The sequence below is a fragment of the Syngnathus scovelli genome, chromosome 17, assembly GCF_024217435.2.
Source record: "Syngnathus scovelli strain Florida chromosome 17, RoL_Ssco_1.2, whole genome shotgun sequence".
Lineage (NCBI taxonomy): Eukaryota > Metazoa > Chordata > Actinopteri > Syngnathiformes > Syngnathidae > Syngnathus > Syngnathus scovelli.
In genome coordinates this window covers 12,427,828-12,439,346 of record NC_090863.1, presented here as the reverse complement: position 1 = coordinate 12,439,346, position 11,519 = coordinate 12,427,828, and the positions used below count along the sequence as shown (strand labels likewise).

The 11,519-nt window shown below is 42.2% G+C and overlaps 2 protein-coding genes and 1 long non-coding RNA gene across 4 annotated transcripts; 1 reads left to right on the top strand and 2 right to left on the bottom strand.

Annotated features, from left to right (window-relative positions):
* Positions 1 to 47: 47 nt before the first annotated feature.
* Positions 48 to 6,421, top strand: LOC125984822 (WD repeat-containing protein 48). 2 transcript variants are annotated; one of them, XM_049747091.2, is made up of 18 exons: positions 48 to 168; positions 840 to 980; positions 1,066 to 1,141; positions 1,241 to 1,453; positions 1,542 to 1,630; positions 1,696 to 1,797; positions 2,027 to 2,251; positions 2,850 to 2,924; positions 3,111 to 3,213; positions 3,302 to 3,399; positions 3,481 to 3,588; positions 3,862 to 3,958; positions 4,024 to 4,119; positions 4,283 to 4,388; positions 4,521 to 4,608; positions 4,893 to 4,969; positions 5,050 to 5,242; positions 5,460 to 6,421. In XM_049747091.2, exons 1-18 carry the CDS (start codon positions 121 to 123, stop codon positions 5,553 to 5,555), a joined length of 2,031 nt encoding a protein of 676 aa, XP_049603048.1. In that variant the 5' UTR covers positions 48 to 120; the 3' UTR covers positions 5,556 to 6,421. The 2 variants fall into 2 exon arrangements, with proteins under 2 accessions (XP_049603048.1, XP_049603047.1); XM_049747090.2 differs by having other exon boundaries at positions 1,063 to 1,141.
* On the bottom strand, positions 3,208 to 4,139 carry LOC125984861 (uncharacterized). The gene is made up of 4 exons (XR_007487125.2): positions 4,003 to 4,139; positions 3,747 to 3,910; positions 3,357 to 3,498; positions 3,208 to 3,293 (listed from the first exon to the last, which is right to left on the bottom strand). It is a non-coding gene; the product is annotated as an uncharacterized lncRNA (long non-coding RNA).
* A 910-nt stretch (positions 6,422 to 7,331) lies between the features above and the next one.
* On the bottom strand, positions 7,332 to 10,981 carry LOC125984831 (Golgi reassembly-stacking protein 1). The gene is made up of 9 exons (XM_049747106.2): positions 10,806 to 10,981; positions 10,458 to 10,538; positions 10,187 to 10,390; positions 10,023 to 10,109; positions 9,819 to 9,949; positions 9,540 to 9,675; positions 9,328 to 9,427; positions 9,098 to 9,241; positions 7,332 to 8,946 (listed from the first exon to the last, which is right to left on the bottom strand). Exons 1-9 carry the CDS (start codon positions 10,866 to 10,868, stop codon positions 8,582 to 8,584), a joined length of 1,311 nt encoding a protein of 436 aa, XP_049603063.1. The 5' UTR covers positions 10,869 to 10,981; the 3' UTR covers positions 7,332 to 8,581.
* Positions 10,982 to 11,519: the final 538 nt, after the last annotated feature.

Sequence of the window (11,519 nt, the reverse complement as noted above, 5' to 3'; positions counted from 1 at the left end):
CACGCAGCGTGAATGGGCGGAGTGGTCAACATATTCTACTTACCCATAGACCTCTGCGGCACGTGTTTTCTTTTTGTGTCCCGGATGTAACATCACATGAATTGACTGTCAACATGCAAGATGGCCACGCATCACAGGCAAAATGCTGCTGGGCGGAGAAAAGTACAGGTAAATTCGAGTAGTTGTTTGAGCTCCAAGCCCTTGGCCGCGGCTATTGCATGGCGGTCATTTTAAATGAGTCTTTCGCGGATAATAGACTACCATTAATGAGAATTATTTAAGAGCATCGTTACTGTTAGGACTCTTCAAAGTCGAGCCGGCTAATTTAGCTAGCTTAGCTTAGTGTAGATCATTTTGTGCTATCGTCGGCGCCAAAAGAGCCACTTTAGCCTGCATTTTCCCTAACAAGTACGTGTCGGATATCTGCACATCACACTACCGCTCTTGGCAACTATTTTCCGTGATGTCTCAGCTGTATTACTTTCGTTATTTTCAATAGCTTTGCGTCACTCTTGGTGGGCTCGGTCTAATTGCTGGGAGAATGGTCGTAGGTGGCTCGATGTACATTAAGTGTCTCCCATCGATACGATTATTAAGTGAAAGTATGCAACGGAACCTCAATCGGTATCGGTTCGTACATGATGATTTGCGCTTATTTCTCATCGTACAAGACGTTCCAATACGCCGCAATTCCCCCTTGCATACGACCGGAGCGGTAGGGATACAAATTGTAACGTAAATACATTTAGAGCATCTTCAAGAGAAGTGTCGTGGGAATCAGAGGTCATGGCCCTAGCAGCCGGACCTCAGCGCTTACCTGAGCCCCCCTTCCGCTTCAGGTATCCTACGTCATTAGAGATGAGGTGGAGAAGTACAACAGAAATGGGGTGAATGCTCTTCAACTTGACCCTGCGTTAAACCGACTCTTCACAGCTGGAAGAGACTCAATCATCCGTATATGGAGTGTTTACCAGCATAAGGTATTGATTGTCATTATGCTGTTATACGTGACTATGCCAAACTCCAGATGAAGGTGTGCATTCATTTGTCCTGTCATTGTAGCAGGACCCGTATATTGCTTCAATGGAGCATCATACAGACTGGGTCAATGACATAGTTCTTTGTTGCAATGGGAAAACATGTAAGTTGACCATCAACATCTTAATACTTTGGACTTCAAGAAGCTAAATTTACAAGTGCCGGCCGGATATGGACTGATCTGGTGATCACATGTTTTCAGTGATATCTGCTTCCTCGGATACAACAGTAAAGGTGTGGAATGCGCATAAAGGGTTCTGTATGTCAACGTTACGAACACACAAAGACTATGTGAAAGCCTTAGCCTATGCCAAGGACAAGGAGCTGGTGGCATCTGCAGGGCTTGACCGGCAGATATTTCTCTGGGATGTCAATACTCTTACAGCACTCACTGCTTCCAACAACACTGTAACAAGTAAGTTGCGTTATGGCTGTCCCATTTTGATGGCTGTTACCGTTTGGTTAGTGCGTTGTATCTTCAACTAACATTTTGTATAAAACAGCTTCGTCACTCAGCGGGAACAAGGACTCTATCTACAGTCTGGCTATGAACCAGATGGGCACAGTGATAGTGTCTGGATCCACAGAAAAGGTGAGGTTTCCCTTACCTCTTTCACACCAATTGTCGAGTGATCTTAATGCTTTGCTGTTTCCCAGGTGCTGAGAGTGTGGGATCCACGAACATGTGCAAAACTGATGAAGCTGAAAGGTCACACAGATAACGTCAAGTCGCTGCTGTTGAATCGGGATGGTACTCAAGTGAGTTCCCCTGTTAAAAATTATAGCTCAGATTATTTTTATTTTTTTTTCTAGGGCTGATATTGATTTCGCAAACAGTATTAATTTTCATTGAAAGAGAAAATATTGGTGAAGAAAAGCAAACTAACTCTTCAGCGTGTTTATTGAATAACTTTTTTTTCCCCTTCCCAATTGATTCATAATTTCTAAACGTTTCATTTTTTTACTATTCTGCTTTGCCGCCCTGCAGTGCCTGTCCGGCAGTTCAGATGGCACAATTCGTCTGTGGTCCCTGGGTCAGCAGCGATGCATTGCCACGTACCGTGTGCACGACGAAGGCGTGTGGGCCCTGCAGGTCAATGAGGCTTTTACGCATGTCTATTCTGGAGGCCGAGACAAGAAGATTTATTGTACTGACCTGCGCAACCCAGACATCCGTGTTCTCATTTGTGAAGAGAAGGCCCCAGTGCTGAAAGTAAGAATACACTCAAATAAGAATAATAGTTAGTAGTGTCCCACAACAAAACAATAAATGCATCATCTATTGTTTGTTTTGATATAAAAAAAAAAAAAAGACCCAATGATTGTCACATGCAAACTTATGCCCAGCATTGTATTAAAATACACTAAACTTATGAGAACATTTCAAAGTACGCCTCGGCGTCTGCATTCGCCAAATAAGAGTCACAGCGTGCTCACTTCAAGCTTGTTATTACTGCACTTAATGTGAAACTCCAAAATTAGACTTGCAAAAGTATGAAAAAATAAATAAAAAATACTTTTAAGTAGCACAGAACTCCCCAATGTTCATAAGTGTGGTTGTAAGCTACTAACGAGTGTTGGAAATGTGCATAAAAAGTGAACCGCACGTAATAAAAAGCCCTCCACATAATTCATTTCTAAATTTAATTGGCGCATTCTTTGATGCGTCAGGCCATTTGAGAAAAAAGGCGACCTGATGTAGAATTAGATGAAATTCAATTTGTCACTGCAGTATAGGAACAGAAGTGTTGTAAATCCTGTATGTGCACTGCACTTCCATTCAAACTTAGCCCTCTATTCCCCTTGCACAGATGGAACTGGACAGATCTGCCGACCCCCCTCCTGCTATCTGGGTCTCCACCACCAAGTCATCTGTTAATAAATGGGTAGGCATGTATAATGCAACGCCCTACCTATGAACAGAAAGACTCTACAATACAGTGTAGTCAACTTGTTTTGGGCGCTAAGAAATATTCTGTGTTTGTCACACAGAGACATTTTTGAATAATGCGGTTGTTCATTTTGCATGCTATGGTACAGTGTAGTTTTGCTGAATATGCCCATCTACACAGTCTCTCAAGGGAATGCACAACTTCCGATCATCAGGGGAGTACGATAACGACTGCAGCACCCCTTTAATGCCACTGTGCACACAGTCCGAGCAAGTCATCAAAGGTAAACCTGTTTATGTCAGTCGCACTCGAGGTTTTCCTCAGCCTCTTTTTCCCAGTTCAACGTGGAAACGTCTCAATTGCCTTTGCAGGAGGGGCAAGTATCATACAGTGTCACATTCTGAATGACAAGAGGCACATACTTACCAAAGACACCAACAACAACGTGGCTTTCTGGGATGTCTTGAAGGTAAAAATGACTACAGCAGTAGAGTATGCTCAACAAAACCATCTGAAAAATCAGTCAATGGAGCCCTTGCGCTATCTGCAGGCTTGCAAGGGGGAAGACCTGGGCAAAGTGGAGTTTGATGAGGAGATCAAAAAGCGCTTCAAGATGGTTTATGTGCCAAACTGGTTCTCGGTTGATTTGAAAACTGGGGTGAGTCGCATTCTTCTAAGTGGAAACTCGTCACGCTATGATGCCACGCAAACAATACAATATTATAAATTGAATGGCAGTCCTCCAAACATAACCTTCGCCAAAAGTACAAATGCTGAAATAATGAGCTTGTCTCCAAAAATGAAACGCCAACTCACCCATAATTAATGTGTCCCGAAGCATCAGTTGAGAATCATCGCTCTAAGGCAATGCTCTAAAAACGGCATCTCCTCTCCTCTTCTCTCCTCTCCTCTCTGCTCTGCTGCTGAACAGATGCTCACCATCACACTGGACGAAAGTGACTGCTTCGCTGCCTGGGTGTCTGCCAAGGATGCAGGTTTCTCAAGCTCTGACGGATCTGACCCAAAATGTAGGAAACCTGCTAAGATCATTTTTGCAAACTGAATTATTTACCTTATTCTTTTGTCTCTGCAGTAAACTTGGGTGGATTGCTGCTTCAGGCTTTGCTGGAGTTCTGGCCCAGAACGCGCATCAATTCTGTCGATGAGGAAGAGAATGAAGTGAACCATGGTGAGACAGTCTGACAACATTAACGGTCAACATTTGACGTACACTTTCTTTGCTTTTTACGTCCTAAACGATAGCTTGCTTTTTGTATTATTTTGCATTTAAGTGGCTCGGGAGTTGTCGGATTGACCAAATGACGCTATGTGTTGAATAAACATGTCTACAGTGAATGGAGAGCAGGAGAATCGTATCCAGAAAGGAAACGGATACTTTCAGGTGCCGCCGCATACACCGGTCATCTTCGGGGAAGCAGGCGGCAGAACTCTTTTTAGGTAACGTTGTGTATCTCGGAAGTGTCATAAGGTACCGAGAAATGATTTTAAAAGTTAAGCCTGGAAATTGGATAACTAGTGCAGACGGCGTAAAAAGGAGCACACTTGATTGGTGGTGTGATTGTGCTGCAGGTTGCTTTGTCGAGATTCAGGCGGAGAGACCGAGTCCATGCTGCTGAACGAGACCGTTCCTCAATGGGTCATTGACATCACAGTAGATGTGAGTCGTATGCGCATCTTCACGTTTTTCGCCTGGAAAGTCATTGACATTTGTTTGATTTTTAAATACATGCAATTATTTGACAATAAAAACAGAAACTGGCTGGACTGGATTGCCTTGTCCAGAGAGGTCTTACCTGTCAACGTGTCACATTAACAGTATGATGATATGAATTCAACAGAAGTGCAAATTGAAGAAGTTCAATCGTTCATGCAATAGTTTTGTCAATACTTTGTTTTTAACAGTGTTCCACTTGCATGTTTTCCCTTTTCTTCTTTTACCAGAAAAATATGCCCAAATTCAACAAAATCCCATTCTACCTCCAGCCTCATTCATCGTCTGGTGCAAAAACTCTGAAGAAGTTAGTTATCTCCACTTTTACTTACTTCATGGTGAAGGCGTTGTCTTCATTGAACCCATTTGCCCCTTGGTGCAACACAGGGACCGTCTTTCAGCCAGTGACATGCTGCAGGTGAGGAAGGTGATGGAACACGTGTACGAGAAGATCATCAATCTGGACAACGAGTCTCAGACCACCAGTTCCTCTGCCAACGATAAGCCCGGGGAGCAAGAAAAGGAGGAGGACATGGCCATGCTAGCTGAGGAGAAGATAGAACTCATGTGTCAAGAGCAGGTACATTTTAACGACCCGTCCTTATCCTTTTAGGACATCGACATGCGCGGAACATCTAACGCATTTCTTATTTCCTATATTGAAGAACAATTTTAACGGCAATAGAACTTCTGCCACTTTATGGTAGACTAGTTAGTATTATTTATGGTGGTACTTGGTGTAAAAATCTTTAGAAGTATTGCTCTAAAAACTGTTCTCCCTCTCTTGCCCTCACAAGGTTCTGGATCCTAACATGGACCTGCGAACAGTTAAACATTTTATCTGGAAAAGTGGCGGGGACTTGACGCTTCACTATAGGCAGAAGTCCACGTGAAAGTTAGATTTGGAAGAGCAAAAACTTTTTTTTTTTCCTTTTTTTTTTTTTTGTCATTTGCCAATCGCCACTCATCCAACGTGTAGTATCCTGAAGTCTGTTCACGGTCAAACAGTTTGTGCTATCCACATGTGTCATAGGGAACATACCAGGCTGGAGCAGCCAAGAGACAAGATGGACTGGTTGTTTTTTTTTTTTTTTTTTAATACAGTTTGAAGACTGAACTCAATTTTACTCTGCAGGACTAAAACCTTTTTGTTTTTTATTTGACATCTTTGACTGCTATGTTTATTATAAACTGCTGTACATGTTTGTTTGAGTGAATGCGTGCGGGTATACGCACGTGTGCAGAATGTTATAGTACATTCCAGACCTGTCCTTGTTCTACAAACACTCCACGGTGTCAACAGTTTCTCCGTTTTGGAACAACCCACGCTTTCTGGAAGCGTCAAGTCGGCCATCCTCACTCAAACGTAACCTCCAGGTGTAATCACAAGAAAGCTTGAACATCATCACACTTGTCTTTGTCTCTTTTAGCTGTTCTCAGTGAGCGGAATGTTTTCATGTTAACCGTGTGTAAACTATTTTGGATTTAAATGAGGTTTTGCAGGGAGGAGCTTGGAGGACATCATCAATTCTGTTGTACAGTTTACTTAATAGCAACTGTTATTTTTTCAATTCTTTAGAGCACATTCATGGCTGTAATTTAACATGATACAAATGGCATTTGTTGTATCCACTACAACCTGGAAATTGCAGTTTACTCTTTAAAGAATGTTTGTAGTTGTCTAAATCATCTTAGAAATTTGAAATGATATATACACATATAAATATTAAATCTCACTATATGCTTGGGCAATCAGCAATGACCTTGGTCAAAGTGAGAGCTGTTCCTATTGTATAGTTTATTTAAATAGCTCAATGAAATATAGTATATGATTTGTCTTTACCAAAACACACAAAGTGGTAAAAACATTTTTGGTATGGCCAAGCAGAACAGATCTTTTTATTGTAAACTTGGAAGATATTCATTTAGCCGCAAAGACCGACGTGAACATGTCAAGTGAGGTCTTGTTGGCCAAAACTGAATGGTTACCCCAATTAGGTGATGAACTGTAACATTACATTACATTACATTGTTGTAATCTATACCCTGTTATTTATACAGGGTCCGACAAAATGATCTGACACATTTGTAGGATTAATAAATTGCAAATAAATTCAAGAAACAAAACATATAATGCCGTTTTGTTTCGTTTTCGAATAATGTTATTTTGGTCTTACCGCTGCTGCGTTTTCTGGACTTCTGGCGGTTGATTTTCGTTTCAATGCTGATCCGCTGGCTCTGAAGTTAGGAACCCATAGTGATGGTGTTTCGACCAGGTACGGGATCATGACTTAGTAAAGTCTGAAGCGCAAACGGAACGCTCGTTGTGTTGCAGTTACGAAACATTTCCGCAATGAAAGCGTGTCGCTCACCAGTCCAATTCATGTTAGCAACTGAAACAAAAACAAATAGCATTATTCGGAAGTGAAACGGAACGAAACAAAATGGCATTACATGTACTTTTTGAAAATAAAAAAAACAAAACTTTTTTGTTTAATTTATTTGGAATTGATTAAACCTACAAATGCGTCAGATCATTTTGCTGGACCCTGTATTTTAGGCTTCCAAAGAAATAAATTTGAATGGTTTAACAATGACACATTGGGGATCATGCAAGGATGTGTTTTGACATTTTGTGTGGCAGTTTGAAACATGAATAAGGGTCTATGTTTGTTTCCATACTTTATATATATACACACACTTCATTGATACAATATCTGCAAAAATACTTAAGCAACTGTTTAGACACCCACTCCCAGAAATACAAAGAAAAAACATGACTCAACAGCACCATGACTATAATGACATCTACAAACGTCCCCTATTTTCTATTGCTTTGTTCATCAAGTAAAGTTGTCTATTGTTGCATAGATCACAAAACTGCAGTTGATGGCCTCAAGCCGACTAGGTTACTACAACTAGCTTCACCAATTGTAAAACAAGAGTCTGGGTTAAAACATGTTAAAAATGAGCTCTTAAAAAGCCACAAGTGAACTACATCAACAGCACAAGCTGCTTAATAAATATAATTATTCCAAAAGTCAGCCTGTCATTTCATCAAGTATTGTTTTGCACTGTTGTGATGGAACTACAACATTTAGGATGTTAGAATTACAAAAACCAGCAGTAACTTATTGATCTCACATACATAAACAACTAACAGATTATTGTACCTTTTTGGATCGATCCCTCTGCCTTGCACAAAGCCTAAATTTGCGGATCTCTTTCAAACTATAGGTCATTGCAAAGAAAACAACAAAGCCAAGATATACGACATTCAAACCATTTTTTTTCAAATATTGACTCATTTTGCATTTTATGCTTGCAACAGAAAAAAAAAAAAAACCTGGGACAGGGCCATGTTTACAAAACTGTTACATGACCTTTTCTATCTTCATTGAAAGTGGAATTTGTACTTACAATGCTCAACATAACCACCCCCCCGTCATTTCTCAGTGAATTTTCAAAAATTTGACGATTGGACTAAGTAGTTGATTTTTAAATGTTTGATTTGGCCCAGTTTGACAATATGTCATATCCAGTGTTCTAGTACATTCTTAATTCACAAATTAATTAGGCATAAGTACTAAGATTGACGAAATTGCCTCATGCGTCACCGACCAAATTGGCTAGTAAGGGTTTAGCAGCATCCGCTCAAATTAATTTTAAAATCGCATGTGTTACATTTATGTATAATTCATCATTATTTGTATATAGTTTGCTGTAGAAAAATTTGATTTGTTTTCTAATAGTTCTGTTACATGTCTACTCAATGATGAGGACTGTACAGACTTATAATGCCAGTCTTTAAAAACAAAAATAAAAGTGATTGTCACTGGCTTTTTTTTTTTCTTTTTGCTTTGTGCTCGCTCTACTCACCAAGCCCAGCGCGGTCTCAGTCATACTTTAGCTCTTGCGGTTAATTCTCAGTGTCCCCGTGCTCACATTGATGAATGCGAGTCTCATCTTTGGACTGATCTTCAGTTTCCTGAGTGGGTGAGTCATCTATTTGGGACTCACCTGGGAGCACATCAGTAGCAGGTGGACAGGGATGTTGTTCGTCGTCTGGGTCCAGTGAGTCTGCGTGAGGAGACAGCGCTCCGAGCGGTGGACTGTGGCTATGACTGGACTCGCAGAAGGTGTCACCGATGTGAGTGGACTTGAGGTACGATGGCTCTTCCGCCGAAACGCCGAAATCAGATGCGAGATTCACGGAGGTGGGGGGATTTTGCTCGTGGTGGGTGATCTCTTTGGAACAATGCGTTTCACTTCCATCCAGTGCCTCTGCAGAACAAGAAATTAAATGGTATCATTTAGTAATTATAGTACCGTAATTTCCGGACTACTATGGAAGGATCTGCCGCCTTTTTCAATTCTATACTGTGCAAGTGAGTAAAGGACCCCCAAAATGACAGTTTGCTTCATTCAAACTCACCAACACCGGAGATGTCCTCCACTTTCTCATAGTTCAGTGCAAGGGAGGTGTCGTTCATGTCGACAGACGACACGGACACATCCAGCTTCTCCAACAATTCAGCAGGTACGGGGCTCAAGGCAGCCACTCCAGAGTCAGACAAGCCTGTAAAAACAATTAGGAGAAAAAAAGAAAAACAAAACATCACTGTGTCTGACAGAAGTCCAACCAGGTGTTTCTACTCAACTCACCAGAATCCATGACAGGAGGAGGAAGAGAAGTACTTTGGAGGGTGAGCTGACTCAAGTCTAACACATCCTCACTTGGGCTTGAAGGTGCCATCAAGGGTGCCTATCACATTTATAGGTTCTATTTAACGGCCATGGCAGCATGACTCAATATTGGCCATGAGTAAAACAAGCATGGCAGAGGCGGTCCTTTTCTTGCTGGTTGTGTACCGTACCTCTGTGAAGCCGTGGTTAGGCACTTCTGGAGGTGGCTTCTCCTCCGGAGCAGGGGGCCCAGGGGTCTTTGGTGTTGATATGTCAGGATGAACAGGGATTCTATGCAGGTAACCATAGCCAATGCCACAACCTAAACTAAAAGTAGGAAACGGTAAAAGCAACAAAATCAGTTATGAACCAGTGCTTTTGAAAAAAAATGAATGTTGCTTTCAAAGAGCCGACAAGAAAATACAAGGCTGCGCCCCTATTCTCCCTTGTATTTCCCGCGTGCTCCATACCTTCCCTCGCCTCCCCATGCACCATTGGGTGTGACCACAACCTCTCTGCAGTCGTCCGTGAGTGCGCTGTACACCAGCAGCTTCACTTGCTTCCCCTCATGGGCCTCAATCAGCGAGAAGAAGTCTTCTGACTAGAATTCAGTACGTTAGATGAATAACTGGAGTTCAGCCATCTTGTTATGCTCATATTGGCTAATGACGTACATCTTGCAACAATTGATCTGCTCCAACGATGTAGTCAGTGTGGGAATGGAGGCCTGCCAGCGCAGCAGGTGAACTGGCTTCCACATCCTTGGGGAAAACAAATGTGACCTTTCTTAAAGGAGGGACTACATGAATCATTTTAAGTTAATCACAGTCATCCTCACCAGAACATGCCAAACATTCTCATTGGCTCCTTGGAAGCTGCAGAAGCGAACACTTGCCCCCAGCAAGCCTTGTCCTCCCCACATATTGTTCGGCGTTACCTCCAACTCTCGAATCATCATGCTCTTGGTGCTGTACACTTCCATGCTCACCGCTTTTTCCATATTGGCTTTCAGGACCTCCTTCAACATGTCATTTTCTACATTCTGGTACATAGCAATGACAAGTCAAAGGCGTTATATTTTTGTCTGCTCCATCTATGGCTGTACTTACAAGTCTTTTGTGATCCAGAGACAAAATGAAGTCAAAGAATGGTTGCAGTCCACATTTCTCCGCAGGAGAATTCGGCTGCACCTGCCACAACCCAGGTTCGTTTGAATCATAATAATAATGAAAATCAAGTGAGATAGAGCAACTCTATTGCAAATACTGACGCACAATATTCACTTTACAATGTGTATCTTTCGTCTGTAATTTGCAATGGCAATGCGTCCAGAAGTGCCACCTCGACATGTTCGACCGGTACAACTACTTAGTTAGCAGTTAGCACGGATAAGCTGCGATTCTGGCTGCCGACCCGAAGTAACTCAAAGCAGAATAAGTGCGTCAATCAAAACTTACACCGTGGACGTGATAGCCATACGTTCCTCCGTCAGATACATCGGAACTTTGGGTCAAACCCATCTCGTCAGGAGACTTCAAAAAACTAAAATAAAGAGAAAGTATGACACGTAAAACGATCACATTTGACAGTCCGCTGCCATATTGCCTGCAGACAAAAGTAATCGAGTACAGATGCCATCGACCTATCGAACGCTCTTTATCGTGTCTTCAAGCAAGACTCATCTTTCGTGAATTGCTGCCCCCTTCAGTCTGATCTTCTCACCGCAAGTTTTTTTTTTTTTTTTTTGTGTGTGTGGCGTCCTCGCCAACGTGACGTTAACACTAAATGTCTATCGCCATCTCTCTCCTGTCTTGTTTTCTCTGCCATTTGCCCCATATTATGAACAAAACCTCCAAGCGTTTCTTAACTCAGTGTTCTTCACTGATACCTGTGAGTACATGTGCCTCCAACCTCGCTGTGGATTTTGCAGGTTTTCTTTGTGCTCTAAATTTCCTACACCATGAGTAGGCAACTCTGGTGTGCTGCATGTTTTCCATGTCTCCCTGTTGCAACACACCCGATTCAATCAGGGAGACATAGAAAACATGCAGGAAGCCGGCCAGCCGGCCGGCCGGCCCTCGAGGACCGGAATTGCCATCGCCACACAATAGAATGGTGTTTATTTTAGCGTACCCTCAGTCAGCCGGTTCAGAAAGGCCCCAGTTCAGCTG

What these genes read in the sequence shown, in the direction of transcription:
- LOC125984822 (XM_049747090.2), top strand. Translation starts at nt 121, where the DNA reads ATGGCCACGCATCACAGGCAAAATGCTGCTGGGCGGAGAAAAGTACAG. An exon ending in AGAAGGCCCCAGTGCTGAAA is followed by an intron (nt 2,252 to 2,849) that starts GTAAGAATACAC and finishes CCCCTTGCACAG; the next exon opens with ATGGAACTGGACAGATCTGC. An exon ending in CGGTTGATTTGAAAACTGGG is followed by an intron (nt 3,589 to 3,861) that starts GTGAGTCGCATT and finishes GCTGCTGAACAG; the next exon opens with ATGCTCACCATCACACTGGA.
- LOC125984831 (XM_049747106.2), bottom strand. Translation starts at nt 10,868, where the DNA reads ATGGGTTTGACCCAAAGTTCCGATGTATCTGACGGAGGAACGTATGGC. An exon ending in AGAATGTTTGGCATGTTCTG is followed by an intron (nt 10,110 to 10,186) that starts GTGAGGATGACT and finishes GTTTTCCCCAAG; the next exon opens with GATGTGGAAGCCAGTTCACC. An exon ending in GCATGGGGAGGCGAGGGAAG is followed by an intron (nt 9,676 to 9,818) that starts GTATGGAGCACG and finishes TCCTACTTTTAG; the next exon opens with TTTAGGTTGTGGCATTGGCT.